General features: G+C 43.6%; 1 protein-coding gene across 1 annotated transcript; it reads right to left on the minus strand.

Moving 5' to 3' along the window:
• Nucleotides 1-3,730: 3,730 nt before the first annotated feature.
• On the minus strand, nucleotides 3,731-9,948 carry LOC146706725 (transmembrane emp24 domain-containing protein 6-like). The gene is made up of 4 exons (XM_085464941.1): nucleotides 6,628-9,948; nucleotides 6,277-6,403; nucleotides 4,313-4,485; nucleotides 3,731-4,076 (listed from the first exon to the last, which is right to left on the minus strand). Exons 1-4 carry the CDS (start codon nucleotides 7,051-7,053, stop codon nucleotides 3,843-3,845), a joined length of 960 nt encoding a protein of 319 aa, XP_085321067.1. The 5' UTR covers nucleotides 7,054-9,948; the 3' UTR covers nucleotides 3,731-3,842.
• Nucleotides 9,949-16,175: the final 6,227 nt, after the last annotated feature.

Consider the following 16,175-nt stretch of genomic DNA (forward strand, 5'->3'; position numbering starts at 1 on the left):
TTGAAGCCTAATCTTGAAATTAGAGATAGTGTCTGTCTCCTGAATCCAAACTGGAAGCTGGTTCCACAGAAGAGGGGCCTGAAAACTGAAGGCTCTGCCTCCCATTCTACTGTTAAATACTCTAGGAACAACAAGTAGGCCTGCAGAGCGAGAGCGGAGTGCTCTAATAGGGTGATATGGTGCTGTGGGGTCATACATACTAAGTATGATTTAGTCTGATGCTTGCAGTGTTAGTGCAAACAAAATGGAAGGAAACAATAATCAAAGCAATCTGGATTCTTCCAGCAGTGTCACTAACACAGATGTAGTGATGGACAGGTGTGACACAGATGTTTCTGATGCCCCTCGTGGTTCTGTCAGGACATCATTAGAGTGACATGAAAACCTTCAGATGTTATGATGTTACTCTTTCAAACCCTTTCACCACCCTCTCTCTCCCTCTGGAGGTGGTGCTCTCTCGGCCTCCCTGCGGCTCCTTGTTCTGCTCGAGCAGGCCGCTCAGGTGCGCTCAGGTGCTGCATTATTCACACCGAGCCCGGGGGCTCTAATTAAACCCTGGAGAGAATTGGAATCGTATGCCCTTTTGTTTAAGTGCGCTTTTCACTTCTCTATGTGCACGGCGCTGTTGTACTACCGTGGCAGTATAATCATGGTCAAAATCGATGGGTTTGTCTTTGACGAGGATCTTCTTCTGCCATGCGTTTCTGAGGACGGTTTCCTTTGTTTTGAACGGAAGAAAACAGACGACAATGGAACGGAGAGCGGCATCAGCACCTGGCTTAGGACCGAGGGATCGGTGAGCCCGTTGTATTTGTGGGTCAGTGCCATCAGGTATTAGTCTCTCTCTTCTGATCACATTTTCAACAAAGCTCATTACCGAACTGCCCTCTTCTCCTTCTCCTTCTCGATCTAGACTGAAGGTCTTCTAGCCTTTCAGTTAGTTTCCTTTGCTCCATTAGCGATTGTCTCAGCGCTTCATAGGCCACCGCTGACCAGCTTTCAAGCCCCGCCACTCGTGTTTCGGCTTCCTCGAGTTTCTCGCCGTGTTCTTGGAGCGCTAGCTTGTTAGCCGATAGCTGTTGGTTTGTGTCTTCTTTGAATTTCTTTAGGTCGTCTTTCAACTCACGCCTGAGGTCTTATTTGAATGCGTCGAAGTCAGCTTTCATCTCCGTCCGGAGGTCAAAGATTTGTTGGCTGATATTTTTAATGCCCTCTTGCAAAGATTCGAGATTGGCCCCCTCGCCATTTTCTTCATCTGACACACAGACACAGTTACTCCTGAGCTCCTAATTGTCCCTCAAACCTGATTCAGGGATCCACTCCTCTACTTCACTGTCCTCACTTTCTGAGGACAGAAAGTGCACATTCCCTTGGTTTCCCTCCATAAAAGGTTTTTTACATCCATGTCCTGTAATTATGAGTAGATTGTAAAGTAATAAACATTGACTATGATCATATAAATGCACACAAACACATCTCTACACGCAAATGCAAATGCATTACTGTATATTGCCTGAAAAAAATTGGGCTAACTGCACAGTGTTGTCTTGAGGCAACAAATGAAAATTAACAGTTTTACTGTATAAATAAATTTTAGTGGCTACAGGAAGAGGGTGATAGACTGTCTGAAGCAGTTAGAACAAGACAAGGCTATTGACTGGACCTCATACCACAGGCTGTACCCAGGGGAATCTACACCAACCACTATGGTTTACCAAAAATACATAAACAGGGTGCACCTTTAAGACCAATTGTCTGCATGATCAACTCAGTCACCTATAACATCTCCAAGTTTCTGGCTTCAATCCTCAACCTGCTGGTGGGCAGCTCTGAACACCACACTCAGAACACCTGGAAGTCAAGGTCAAAACCTTTTTTTAATGTAAAAGTGTTTTCGGAAATATTATTTTGTTGTTGATGTTGTAAATGTGATTTGCACTTCCCAGCCACCGTAGGAATCATACTTGTTATTAATCTCTGTCTCTCTTCCACAGCATGTCTTTATCCTGTCTTCCTTCTCTCACCCCAACAGGTCGCAGCAGATGGCCCCGCCCCTCCCTGAGCCTGGTTCTGCCGGAGGTTTCTTCCTGTTAAAAGGGAGTTTTTCTTCCCACTGTCGCCAAAGTGCTTGCTCACAGGGTCATATGATTTTACCTTACAATATCCTGGGGGCGATCGTGGCTCAAGAGTTGGGAATTCGCCTTGTTACCGGTTTGAGCCCCGGCTCGGACAGTCTCGGTCGTTGTGTCCTTGGGACACTTCACCCACCGGGCCCTCTGCCTACCGCTGGCGCCAGTGTTCGGCAGTCTCGCCTCTATCAGTGCGCCCCAGGCTACAACGTAGCTGCCATCACCAGTGTGTGAATGGGTGGATGACTGGATGTGTAAAGTGCTTAGGGACTAGTAAAGTGCTATATAAATACAGGCCATTTACCATTTACAATATAAAGCACCTTGAGGTGACTGTTGTTGTGATTTGGTGCTATATAAATAAGATTAAATTGAATTGAATACAGATGCCTGCAAAATACTATCGTCCTCATTTTAGGTTTGACAGCATTTCTAGTAGATAATGGCTTGAGATTGAATTGAGGCTGTGGTTTGGGGAAGGCCTCAGAGGGGACTGGAGGCAGGTCCCAGGCTGTGCAGATACTAATGAGAAGTGAAAGGCTTGAAAAGGCGAGATGGGTGGGGCATGGAAACAATAATGAACAGGTTATAGTGCCTGTTATAGGTTATAGGGCAGGCGACATATATAGACATAGGAGAGGAAGTGACGTGTATGGAGGTGTGGTCCCACTCCTGAAATTCAGATCAATTATAACTGCAGTGTTCAGTCTGGGTCATTATTATGTATAAAGTCTGAAGTCACACATAAATGCTGGATCTGGTAACATTTTAACAGGAAACCACAATTCCAGGTTCTACCAGCACACTTTATCAACAAAGTGACATTAACCACTGATTTCTGGACTTTACAGTTTTTCAAACCTCAACCTTGAAATTTTGTTTTGTTAACATTTAAAGACTAACCACCCCTGCATTTTTAAAACATGCGGTCAGTTTTATTATACTTGGCTTCTAGTCTACTTCCTTAAGCAACATCTGCCTCTAGATGAACTTGTTCTGCTCCTCTGTCTTTCCCATCATATATTTTGTGTTCTGGTGGTGGATGTTCATGTGAAACATGGTTTAACATCTTTTATTTTACATTTTTAATAATAATGCCAGTGCATGTAAGCTAAAAGCTCAGGCTACTCGAAACACTCAAATTTGCAGTTTATTTGGTCCTTGGAGTTTAATGTCATACAGAGCAGATGTGAACACAGAAGCCCCATAACCTACTGGCAACACAGTCTACTCATATTGTGTCACAAAGGCCCAGAGACCTGTAGGAAACCATTGAACCACCAATCATTCCCAACCCGTTGTAAGTGCTTGGTGATTAGCTGCTATTGCCCCGTCATGCTGGCCTAGAGACCGGTCCTTAACCCCTCGCCAACCGCCCATTGCTATGCCAACGTGTAGATTCTGCAAACAGCTGATGAATGGTTTCTGGAGAGTACTGGTAGCTATCAGTATAATATGTTTACATATTTTTAAAATCACCATCACATATATGTTATTGTTTTTATTTGTTATCAAACTGTATCAATGCAGTATATTGTGAAAAAAAACGTGTTAAGATAACTGATCGAGTCTGTTTGGAAAAGCATCACAAAGTCTCAACATGATTATTTCTAATATTTATTCATTCAAAGAGAAAGAACCATCACTGCTTTTCAATTTGTTCGTGTCTGCCTTTCCTCCACAAAACATCCAGACATTTTTATTTTTAGTCTATCAGCATCGAGGCTTCTCGCCCTCTGTGCCGGTATTGTTGACAAAGAGGCTTTTGAGGAAGAGTAGCTGCAGGTACCCAGAGGTGACGATGAGGAGGCTGAGGGCCATCGACCACCAGGTGATGTACTTTGAGTTGGACTGCAGCAGGAAGTAGTCTACGCTCTTTCTCATCCGACTGAAGCCGTAGTGCCGGAACATGTGAAAGACGTAGGTCTCCACTTTGTGGGTCGTAGTCTGACACAGCAGAACAGACGCAGGTATAAAAATCTGTTTATTCACTTTTGATGTGTCAAACTCCAACAATCCCGCCTCTGCTACCAGTTACTGTTTTTAATTCATTTTGTGAAACACTTTGAACTTAAGTGTGAAGTTTAAATACATTTGACTTGTTTTGGCTCACCAACTGCTGTCAGTACTGCCACAGACACCACAACACTATAACAACTGTAACAGCAGGTAGCTATGTGTACCTCGATGACGCTCAGTGTGTTGTTCAGCTCTTTGCTGATCTCCTCCTTCTTCTTCTCCTCCTCCTCGCTCTTTGAGGGATCTTGGTAGGTGTCATAGTAAACACCAAAGCTGAGGGAAACCTGCATCGAGCCGAAACGGTTGTGGAAGTTGCTGAAGCACATCTGATAGAAACCTGGAAGTAGACAAGTCAAGATGTTTTTCTTTTTTTTTTTCCATATAGCACAGTTAAAAGTAACACAGCAAACACAAAATGTTTTCCAGTTAAAGCAAACCTATTACGTATCGCAGAATCCTGTGAAAATTGAGTTTATCCTTAATGTTTCCATAGGAATTAAAATCAGTTGTATTTGATTGGTGTATCCAACGGCAGATGTGAGAACCTTTGCAAATGCAGACGTTTTTGCAGTTTGCTGGTCTGCAGCATTCAGTTGTGTGTTAACACAATACTACAATCATCTCAGGAGTGGATGTTCCAGCAAATTCAACCTAAGACCATCCAAACGCTCAGAAAAACTGCAAAACCCCAAGAATTCTCATTCTCAGACTCTACAGGCCTCATGTTAAATGTTAAAGTTCATGAGAGTACAAATAGAAACAGACGGAACAAGTGTGACTTGTTTGGAAGGGTTACCAGGAGGAAGCCTCTTCTCTTTAACTGAACATTGCAGCAACGCTCAGGTTCCTTTGGACAGACAAAACCAAAGTGGACATGTTTGTCCATAAAGGAGAAAACGAAACACGTCAGACCAGCTGTCAGCACTGTGGTGGAGGGATGATGATCTGGGCTCCGTGCAGTGACTCAGTAAACCATGAACTCCTCTGTATACAAATGTATTCTAGAGTCAGATGTGAGGCCATCAGCCACAGGACGATGATACCAAGAAGAGTGCCAAACCTCCAAAAGAAAAAGAATCAAAGTGGTGCAATGCTCCAGCCAGTCCAGATCTCAGCCTGACGGAGAAGCTGTGGTGGGACCTTCAGAGAACGGTGCCGAAACCGACTGAAGAGTTGAGTCTCAATGATGAGACTAATAACATCTACAGAAGCGGTCCCCAACCCCCGGGCCTCGGACTGGTACTGGTCCGTGAGTCGTGTGGTACCGGGCCGCGAGAGTTGAGGCTCAGGTGTGAAATGTCTGGTTTTCAGGGTTTTTATCGGTTTTCAGTGTTATTTTGTTATCGTTTTTATCGTTAACTCTGTTTTCCTGGGTCTTTCCACGTGTGTTATGAATAAATTTTCTTTTTTTCGGTACCGGTACTAGTTTTATTTTGTTGTATTTATCCGCGACACCTTAAAGGCCGGTCCGTGAAAATATTGTCGGGCATAAACCGGTCCGTGGCGCAAAAAAGGTTGGGGACCGCTGATCTACAGGGTGCACGCACGAGGCATTGACGATGACGTGACAATGAGCAGTGACAAATAAATAATGACAGGATGAGAAACAGGTGAAAACATGGCTGGAAGAAACTAAAGAAACAGGAAGTACACTCCACATAACGAGCACAGGACAAAAGACTATCATAATAAAACAGGAAACAGACACAGGAAAACTAAACACTAACAAAATGTCCAAACTTAAAACACTGGCACCACCCAGGCACCATTACAGAAAAACATGATGAAAATTAGAAGATTTTATTGAACATTTCTGTAAAACTCCTGCAGGGTGAGATGCAGTGGGACGACCTGTATCATGAGAATAAAAGATGAAATCTCAATGGAAATCTCAAATGCTAATCTACCAGCTAACGCTAACAAGGTGTTTTTGTGTTTTAATAATTATTTGGCTGCTCACCTTTAAAACATGTATCTCTCTGACTTTACATCCTCTACGAGAGTTTGTGTTGTATCAACATTTAATGTTAAAGTGAATATCTAGACATAATTTCCTACAATCTGTTCATCGCATTCAGCTGAAGTGAAATAACAGCATGGAAGAGCTATCCATCAGACAGACAGCTACCTGATTCTGCAGCCTCAAAGTTGATCTGGCCCTTCGCATCATCAACAGTAGACAGCAACAGATCACTCGGAGTGTTGACGGTGACAGACAGGTGTCTGCCATGGCCGACTCCCATCACCCACTGGACCTACAAAACCAATACAGAGTTAAAAACCATACAGAGCGTCCACACACTGCAGGAACGAGCAGCAGCAGCTCTGTCAGTGTAAAATATCCTGTTTGATGTTACCACTGTGAGCTCTTTTCAACAGATGGTACCGATGCTGGTGTCCATGCTAATCTGACATTTGTGGGAAAACAGACTACATGTCAGGTGGCGTCACTTAGCTTGACACAGAGTTTTCTTCTTACCATGAAGTTCAAGTAAAATCTCTCTCCACGGTGAGCAAAGTGCCAGAAACACTCCAACCCAGCAGCAGGAAGCACTATAGCAAAGTCGTACTGGTCAGAACCCCAGAACAGCTCCTGGTCTGTGACGTCGGGGCGGGCGTTTGTCTGGGGAACCCCATGAGCTGAGCCCCAAAATAAAAAGCCCAGAAAGAAGCAGGGAATCCAGCACAGCATGTCTAAAACATGGAAGGGTGAGAGTAGAGTCTGTGCTGCAGTTAGATCAAAAATGATTAACCAGCCCTGAAATGTTTCCTCCTCTGCTGGGAAAACTGGACGGGCTGCACAGATGGAAGCACTGCTGATAGAGAGGAAAACCCTGCAGGAGGGAAACTCTCCAGGTGATCCAAACAAATGAACCTTGAAACTTCCACAGACAGATCCCGACATCCTGTGGAGGTTTGGACCACCGGTTCAGTAATATTTGACCATGTGGTGGATGTACATTTAGATTATTCTCATGGCCGTCATTTCAACATTTACATGAATCCATTGATCCACTGGTGAACAGGAAACAGCAGACATATGCCAACAGGAGAGTGGGTGTAGTGCTGAGAAGATGGTCTGATTGATGTTTTACATGATAAAACTTGTTTCCATTCTAGACAAAGATCATAAAGAGAATACAAACAGTATTGTTTAAATGATGGTTTCATTTATAAAGCGAAAAACTCTCCCCAAACCTGCCCTGTGTGCAAAAGTAACTGCCCCCTAAACCTGATCACTGGTTGTTCCACCCTCTGCAGCAGGAAGTGATCAGTGCTGAGCAGTTAAACATAATTAACTATCAATGAAATCATGTATGAATTATGATTCTGTGATTAACATACACTTCATATCACTTCTCATTTTCAAAATCATGTCGTTTAGCTTTGAAATGTCTGCATTTGTGAATAAAACATTCTCTTAGTAACAACATTTATTTAGATCCAACCATGCAAAATATGATTTTTGCCATTTTTCAAGTGGTCTTAAAGCTTTAATCAGGACTGTATCTGATATCACTTCAGTTTAATGTGAAAAAGCTGCATCAGTGTTTTGCTGGGATGCATCTGCTCCTCTGGCTTTCCTGTTAGCAGTGAGTGCATCGATGTCACAGAGGTTTTAGTGCAGCATAAACTCCAGCACATATTTTTGTCACTCTGGAGCACATTTCAGGAAAATAACAAGAAGTAAATGAAGGAAAGCGACAGAAGCCGACAGGATAAGACGAGCGTCATATCTGAGACAATAACCAGGGCCGGACCGTTTCTGACAGCTGCATCATTTTTATTGTGCAACAACACGGCAGCAGAGGACGGTTTGATTTGGTCTTGGGAATAAATCACTACTGGAAATCACAGGACTCAGATCAACACACGTCTGCTGTCCAGAACCAGGACGACGTGCTGAGATCACAGTGGGCGACAAATGTTCATCAGCAGAACGATGAGACAGAAACACAGAAGAGCCGTTTGGAAAGGCAGGAGGTACAGTGCTAACAGGCTGCAAGAAATATAAATACAGACTCACGTCTGTCTCTATCAGTACTTATCATGCAAAAGATACGACACACATGTGTGCAAAGAAGTGTCCAGGTTCATCCTGACCATCAACCTTTCTGACTGAAGGGCATTTCTGCCAGCAGAACTTCAGATATAAGCAGTGACGTGAGCTATAAGACAATAACACTATCAGTCATGGTCTGGCAGTCCCAGAGCACAAAGCTCAGCAGGACATAAACAGCGTGGAGTCATCAACATCATCAACAGAAGGCAGAAGAGCTTTGAATGTCCTTCAAGAAGTCTGGAGAAGTGTTCCTGCAGGTCCTCACAGAGACGCCAGAGAGCTGCTCAGAGAGTTCAGAGAGAGCTGAAGGATGAAGGCCAGACCAAACATTCACGTTCAAGCTCGTTAGAACTGTAAAGACTAGATTTTTGCCTCATATTCTGTATTTTTAATGAATATTTGCACATTTCAGTGAATCGCTGCATCTGTTTCCAATTCTCCTGCAAAATGTAAAGAAACGAGTGAAACGAGGGCTCAAGACTTTTGCACAGTACCGACTATATTAAAGTAAAGCTGGATTCATTCTCATTTAAACACAGTGAAGGCGTTGCTGGTCCATCGGGTAATAAATCACAGAGCTTACAGTGATCACATGGTTTCAGACTCCATCACCTCCCAATCAACTTTAAACAGGGTTCCTTTATCTGGCTCCAATTCAAGCACTTTTTAAGATCTTTCAAGGTCCATGTTCAAGCTTTTCGAGTACATGACCGAAAAAACAAGCGAACAGAAAGCATGTTTCACTTTGCATCACCTCAGTAAGACCATGTGAAAATGTAAACAAAGCCACAATAGAAAAAAATAAGTAGAAACAAAAGGAAAAATTAATAAATACATAAATATTAAAAGGACATTTTATTGTCCAGCAGAGCATTAAGAATATTCAACAGAAACTAAAGTATTGAAGCTCCCTGAAAATCTGCCCACCGATCACTTCAGGCTCTCAGATTTGAACCCACTAAAAAAAGATGTGAAGACAAACAAACTCCAACACCCAGTTTTCATGTACACACAATGAAAAAGCAGCAGAAATCATTTATTAATACATTTTTATGAATTGATTCTGAACCTTGCATGTTTTCCCTCTTTTTTATCCTGAAGTGGCTTTTTGGACTTTCCCTCCTTTGTTCCTTTTCCCTCCTCGTTACTGTCTCGTCGGAGCACCTGAGCCTTGTTATCCTCAGTGTGAGTCAAAAACATAAGCTTATGATAGCAAGGATAAAGACTTGTGGATGTTTTTGCATCTGTGTTGTAACTTGCTGTGATGTATCTACACCAGGTAACCAGTGTTTCCCCTCGCAGCAGCTTCCTCTTCTTTGTTCGTTTCTTTCAGATTTCCTTTCTGTTTAGTTTTGTTGGTTTTTTTCCAAAGTGAGTTTCTCGTGTGGCTTTCTGTGATTTTTCCTTCCCTCTTTTGCAGGAAGACCCTCGTTATTGTCTTGGTTGGGTTCACCTGCGCGTTGTTATCCCGCCTCCTGGAGCCGGTGTATTTAGTGTGGCTTCTCTCTCTGTCAGTCTTCAGCAGGTTGTTGTGTCTGTTGGGTCTTGCTGTTGCTTTGGGCCTTTTAGGCAGTATATAAGTTTGTGTTCTGCAGTGTTTATATAGAGGTTTTAATTTCTAAAGGCTTACCCACGGCCAATCTGCAAGCTGACAGCTGTGTTTCTCCCAAACAAAATAAATCTGCCCGTCCATCATTAGCAGGGACATAAAGACTCATACTGCGTCCTAAAGTTTGTCTTCCAGCATCAGAGTGAATCAAGACTGTTTTACAATACACCATGCAGTAAAAGACAAAACACAAATGTGAGGTGCTGAGATATTAGCCGTAAAGATAAAAATAATCCAACGCTAACTCAGCCACTTCACAACATTAAAACAAGTTGCATGTTTTATTAGGGACTCCCATTTTTGATAAAATTTAAAGCTGATAGCATCTACTCCAGATCTTCCCATCAAACATTGTTAACTTTGCATCTGCGCTCCATGCAGGGCCACAAACTCTGGTGCTTTCCCCTCAAATACAAGCATTTCAAAGCCAGTGCAATGGTAGACCCTTCCCTCTACTTCGAGGGCCAGTTTCCTGAAACCCTTACGTGTCCCTGCTGCAACACACCTGAATTTAAACTTTAGTAGCTCATAAGCCAGACTCTAGACCTTAACTGCATGTTGAGGTGGCAAATCTAAGGCGTGCCAGAAGGCCTCATCTCGTTGGTGTCACTGGTTCCTAATCGCCCCATGTGCGACATGCAGTAGCGGATTTTCATACGGGCAGTTGCCCGGGGCGGCATCATGGGCATCTGCAAAAAAAAAATCCTCCTACTCATGCTGCCCCGACGTCATGCCAGCGCATAGTGGGAATGTCACAGGCACCGATCGGTTTTCTATCGCCCATTTGCTGGGAGTAAGGGCGCCCTGCGCCTGCTGCTTGCGGCAGGGAGGAGAGGGCGGGGCGGCGGGGGATTCTCTGGTGGCTGGAGCAGCATCTAATAACCAACTCGCAAAATAAAACAAAATAAAAACAAACACGAAAACACCAGACATCATGATACAGACTTATAATTTGCATCGATGTTTTTTTTGAAATTCTGTACACGAAAAGTGAGCGAGAGCCCTCGGTGCGCGTGCTCGCTGCTGAAGTCAAAGTAAACTTTATTGTCATCTCCGCTACAGACAGTCCAGCATATAGAGACGAGACGACGAGGCTCCAGCTACAGCAGTGCAAGTAAACAAACAATAAATATAAAATGAGTAAGAAAATAAATGTACACTTTAGGACTCGGGGTAAAGGATCAAAGGAACTTGTCTAAAGCAGTTCTTGTTCATTAACTGTTTTAAAAACTACCATCTGCATAACTGACAAAGGCTAACAAGGCCGGGGAAGGACTATATACACAGACTTAAAAATGTATCTAAAGTCAGCTATTTCATTATTTGTGCTCTTGCCTCTACCATTGAGGACACTTTTTGTCCAGTAAAGAGTAGCGCTACCTCGATTTTTAAACTTTTTTTTTTTGTCATTTTGCTCAAACTATTGTGATACTCACTCTGAACAATCAGCTCACGTGGAGTTGGCACATACCTGTCTCACTTTGAGATTGTCTGACAGATGTTGAAGGACCTCAGGGACGACTCTGGCCCTTCCTGTAAAGTGCAGTGGTGTTTTTTAACCCAGTCCAGTTTGTCTGTGTACTCAAAGGTCCACGTTGACCCCGTGGATTGAAACAGGGGTCAAGTCTCCTTTGCAACTCAACGTGGCAAAGGAGTCGACTCATCGCCCCTGCTGATGCATCCAACCACCGCAGAGTCATCAGAAAACTTCTGCAGATGGAGGTCTCTGTTCAGTGGCTGAAGTCTGGTGTAGGGGGGCGAGGGGACAGTCCCCTGTGGTGCTCCTGTGTTGCTGATCAACATTGTCTGACAAGGTGAAGACGTACATTGTGGTCTTCCTGTCAGGTAATCAATAATCCAGGACACTAAAGAAGCATCCACCTGCATCGCTGTTAGCTTATCACCCAGGAGAGTCGGCCTGATGTTGTTGAAAGCACTGGAAAAGTCAAAGAGCATGACCCTCACAGTGCTCGCCGGCTGGTCCAGATGGGCGTAGTCATGATTGAGCAGATGGATGATGGCGTCCTCAGCTCCAAGACATGGCTGGTAAGCAAATTGAAGGGGATCCTGATGTGGTCTGACTATGAGTCGGAGCTGGTCCAGGATGAGTCTCTCCAGGGTCTTCATGATGTGGGAGGTCAGTGCCACAGGCCTGTAATCCTGGGGGCCACTGGGATGTGATGTCTTCCACAGCACTGGGACCCTCTGCAGACTCGGCATGAACAGTTTATGGAAGACTCAAAAAAAGCTGGGGGCACAGGACTTGAGGACACAGGGACCCACTCGTCTGATCCAGCAGACTCGCCTGATTGGAGTCTCCTAATCTGCAACTGTACCTGGTCTTGAGTGAAAGTGATGGGTGGGGAGGGGTGTCAGGACTCTGGTGAGGGTGTGAGCAGTCACTGCAGTGTTGAAAATGGTGGTTGGTAACCCATGATGAACTGCCAACTTATCTAGGGTGTACCCTGAGTCCGCTAGGATAGGCTACCTGATAAGGAAATGATGGACAGAGGACATCTCCTCAGCAGGTGTTCATAAAGTTTCCTCATCTTCATGAGGATCTCATGCGCAGCATCTTCCACTGGCTCGATGTGGGTGATCAGGTCTCATACAATATGACCCTTATGGTTATTCTGGCCAAGAAAGAGAATAGGCTGGCATCCCAGAGAATGTAGTTTTGAAACCTGCAAGAACAACAAGGAAATCTATGCAGCCAGTCTGGTTTGAAAAATTATCTTAGCAGGGGAATAGTTTACAGTGTGGGCATGGCCAGGCTGATCAGTACCAACTCAGGAGGTGCAACAACGTAAATATTAAATCCGTGTGGTTGGTTGGCTTTGATTTGTTACAAGGTTAAGACTGGCCTGAAATGTATCCTCTGGAATTTACAAATCTTGAACAAATGAAGTTGCATATAAGCAAACTGATGCATAACAAACCTTTAAGTTTCACATCTTTGTTATGCTGCTGTAGATTTTTAAAAAGGTTTTGGCATCTCACCTGACAAATTTCTATCTGCTCCTTTTAGGCATCTATGACACGCGCTCTTCCACAAGCATGTACTTTTGTCTGTCGTCACAATCCCCGACATCAGATTGACAGTGAGATGTATCCTGAATAGGGTAAAGAGTTGCTACACTGCTTCCTCACATCTGCTTCATGAATATGAAGGGTTGTAGTGGGAGAAGGTGGTCTAGGGTGAAGAAGGGGGGTGCAGGGTGAAGGTGATGGCTCTGGGGGGGTGAGTGTCCAAAGTGTCTCTATTGTGTGAAGGCTTCTTGATGGCTCATCAAAACGGCAGTTAAAGTCGCTGAGGGCGTTGGCCAAGAGCTTGTGTTGTGTTATTCTGTGTTTGATTCAGTCATTGAAATATCTAACATGAGACAGGTGCTCTTGGATTACTATTGAGACGACAAAGACGGTCATGAACACTATAGAACCAACATCTGTGATGGGCATGATTATCAATAAAAACACATTTTCTTGGCGTGTTAGCCTGCGATCAGGTACCCAATGCGCAGCTTCAAAGACTCCCAGCTATGGCTATTGTAAACACTCACCCTTCTACAGTGCCCGGGGAACACTGGCTGGCTGTTTATTTTGAGAGACAGACGCGGTTATTTTTTTGATAGTTTTGGAAACTCGCTAGACAGTTTTCCACCAGCAATAAAGGTGTTTTTTCTAAACTGTTCCACTATTTTATATTCAGCAGAACGACTCCTCCATCACATGCGGTCAACATTGTGTATTTTTTATTTCATACAGTATGGGGACCCAACCAAGATGGCGGCCCGCTATTGATTTTTTTCTTACTTTCAACCTTTATTGAGGCATATCAATGTTACAGCCAGTGCCAATGCACGTCGCCTCTACGTCTCTACAAAACACGGAAAGTACCCAAAAATTAGGGACAGCTAACTAGCCTACCATATGCGGCACAGTGCACTTAAGTCTGGTCTTTTACCTGTGAAAATAGGCCGAGCAGCCGGTGAAGAACCGCTCTTAGCAGTCAACAGACACACCGGACTAATGGCGACCGCACTTCCTGCGCAGAAGCCAATGGGGTTGAACTTCACCCCATAACGTTACGAAAATTTAGAAGCGTTTCTTAACAATTACTAACATAAAATGCTTCCCTTCAAAAAATAAATTTCACATTTCAAAAATAAAATCACAGTGAACACAACTTAGCTTGGCTAGCTACGTTAGCATAGTAGTTTGCGCCGGGGCGAACAACGTCCGCTATCTTTTAAAAATTATAAGACAATTACAGTGGTCTGCATTAGAGTAACGTCAGTGTTAAATTTTCCAAAAAGAGCCCAACAATTTATGCTATCGCGGAATTAGCTGCTGTGTGTATATTAAAACACACAAACGCGGGGGCAAGCTAAGATGTATGTTATGTATGTTACGTCGTTGTTTTAAAGTAAACTAACAAAATCCAGAGCGACTGCAGATATGTGTAATTTCGCATAAAATTACTCACCGTTCGCGATGAACACAGCTCTTGATAAACCTTGAACACGTGCTGTTGAATATGTCCGCTTGTGTAGAAGAAGGGAACTGTGAGCTGTTTACACGTCATCAAGTTGTATTTTACATCGACAGAACTTAAAATTATATTGTTTTTTGATTAAAAGAAGATTTTAAATTCAGACAAATCACGATTATATATTGAGTAAAGAGGCATAATTTATGTGTCACCCGAACTCAATAAAATAAAAATTTTAATTAGGAAGTCTAACAGTATTTATGAACTTGATTTTTCATTTCACAACAACATATATATGTAAGTAATGACTAAAGATCCCATTAATTACTTTTTAGAGTGACAGCCAATCACCTTCTCAGCAGAGCGCACAACACGCTGCAGTCTCTGTTTGTCCCTGATAGTGGCTCCAGCGTACCACACGGTGATGGAGGAGGTGAGGATGGACTCGATGACTGCAGTGTAGAACTGCATCATCGTCCGTGTTGGCAGGTTGAATTTCTTCAGCTGCCTCAGGAAGTACATCCTCTGCTGGGCTTTCTTGATGACGGAGGTGATGGTGGGCTCCCACTTCAGGTCCTGAGTGATGGTGGTACCCAGGAAGCGGAATGAGTCCACAGAGGTGATGGGGGTGTCAGTCAGGATGATGGGGGGGAGTGGGGCTGTGTGCTTCCTGAAGTCCACAATAATCTCCACTGTCTTCTGGGCATTCAGCACCAGGTTGTTGTGGCTGCACCAGGACACCAGACGTTCAAAAGCAGAGCAGGAAACTGTTTTCTTTGTGAAAGTGGTCGCTGAGGAGTCCATGTGCGCTCAACGTGAGGTTCAGAGATTCAGCAATCCTAGTCATTATAATTTGAATGTGACTCATTGAGGGCTGAATAAAAACATTTTGTTCCCTGGCACATGTCTCTTCAGCTGAACAAGGAAATAATGACGACATTCAAGGATGTTCACAGAACGATTGAGAAGATGAAGGATAATGTCCAGCAAATTCAAATTTTATTTGTCACGTACACAGTCATACACAGTACGATATGTAGTGAAATGCTTGGACAACTGCTCGTGACCTAAAGAAAACAAAAAAGGAAAAGGCTATGAATACGATAGGAAATAAATATGAAAAATTAAAAAGGGTAAATTTAACTAGGAAGGAATAAAATATAAATTAAGGTTAAAAATGAAATAACTGTACAACACAAATTAGAATGAAGGGTAAATTTAACTGGGAGAATAAGATAAAATATATAAATTAAAGTTGAAAATAAAATAACTGTACAACAAAATACACAATATAGAACTATATAAGAATGTATGAAGAAATATAAATAAATATATGCACAATAACAGCAGCATATACACAATAACAGCAGCGTGATTTAAGTAATGAAGTGAAAACAAAGTCCAGAAAGTCCAGTGTGTGTGTAAGAACTGTATGTGTGGGTCAGTACTGTGTGGTGGTGTGATTGAGAGACCGTATCGCCTGCGGGAAGAAGCTCCTCCTCAGTCTCTCTGTGTTGGTCTTCAGGGAGCGGAATCGCTTTCCTGACCTCAGCAGAGAGAACAGTCTGTTGTTGGGATGGCTGAGGTCCTTCACGATCTTCCTGGCCTTGGTCCAGCACCGCCTGCTGTAGATTGAGTGCAGGTCAGGGAGCTCGGAGCGGATGGTGCGCTCAGCTGACCGCACAACCCTCTGTAGAGCTCGTCTGTCCTGCATGGTGCTGTTCCCGAACCAGGTTAAGATGTTTCCCGCCAGGATGCTCTCTATGGTGCAGGAGTAAAAGTTCCTGAGCACCTTGGAGGGCAGTTGGAAGTCTCTCAAGCGTCTGAGGTGGTAGAGATGCTGTCGGGCCTTTTTCACCACGG

This window comes from Copadichromis virginalis, linkage group LG7, assembly GCF_057382275.1.
Source record: "Copadichromis virginalis isolate Kocher_CV1m ecotype Utaka linkage group LG7, C_Virginalis_male_GT1.1, whole genome shotgun sequence".
Lineage (NCBI taxonomy): Eukaryota > Metazoa > Chordata > Actinopteri > Cichliformes > Cichlidae > Copadichromis > Copadichromis virginalis.

What these genes read in the sequence shown, in the direction of transcription:
- LOC146706725 (XM_085464941.1), bottom strand. Translation starts at nt 7,053, where the DNA reads ATGTCGGGATCTGTCTGTGGAAGTTTCAAGGTTCATTTGTTTGGATCA. An exon ending in GATTTTACTTGAACTTCATG is followed by an intron (nt 6,404 to 6,627) that starts GTAAGAAGAAAA and finishes TTGGTTTTGTAG; the next exon opens with GTCCAGTGGGTGATGGGAGT. An exon ending in ACACACTGAGCGTCATCGAG is followed by an intron (nt 4,077 to 4,312) that starts GTACACATAGCT and finishes CTGCTGTGTCAG; the next exon opens with ACTACGACCCACAAAGTGGA.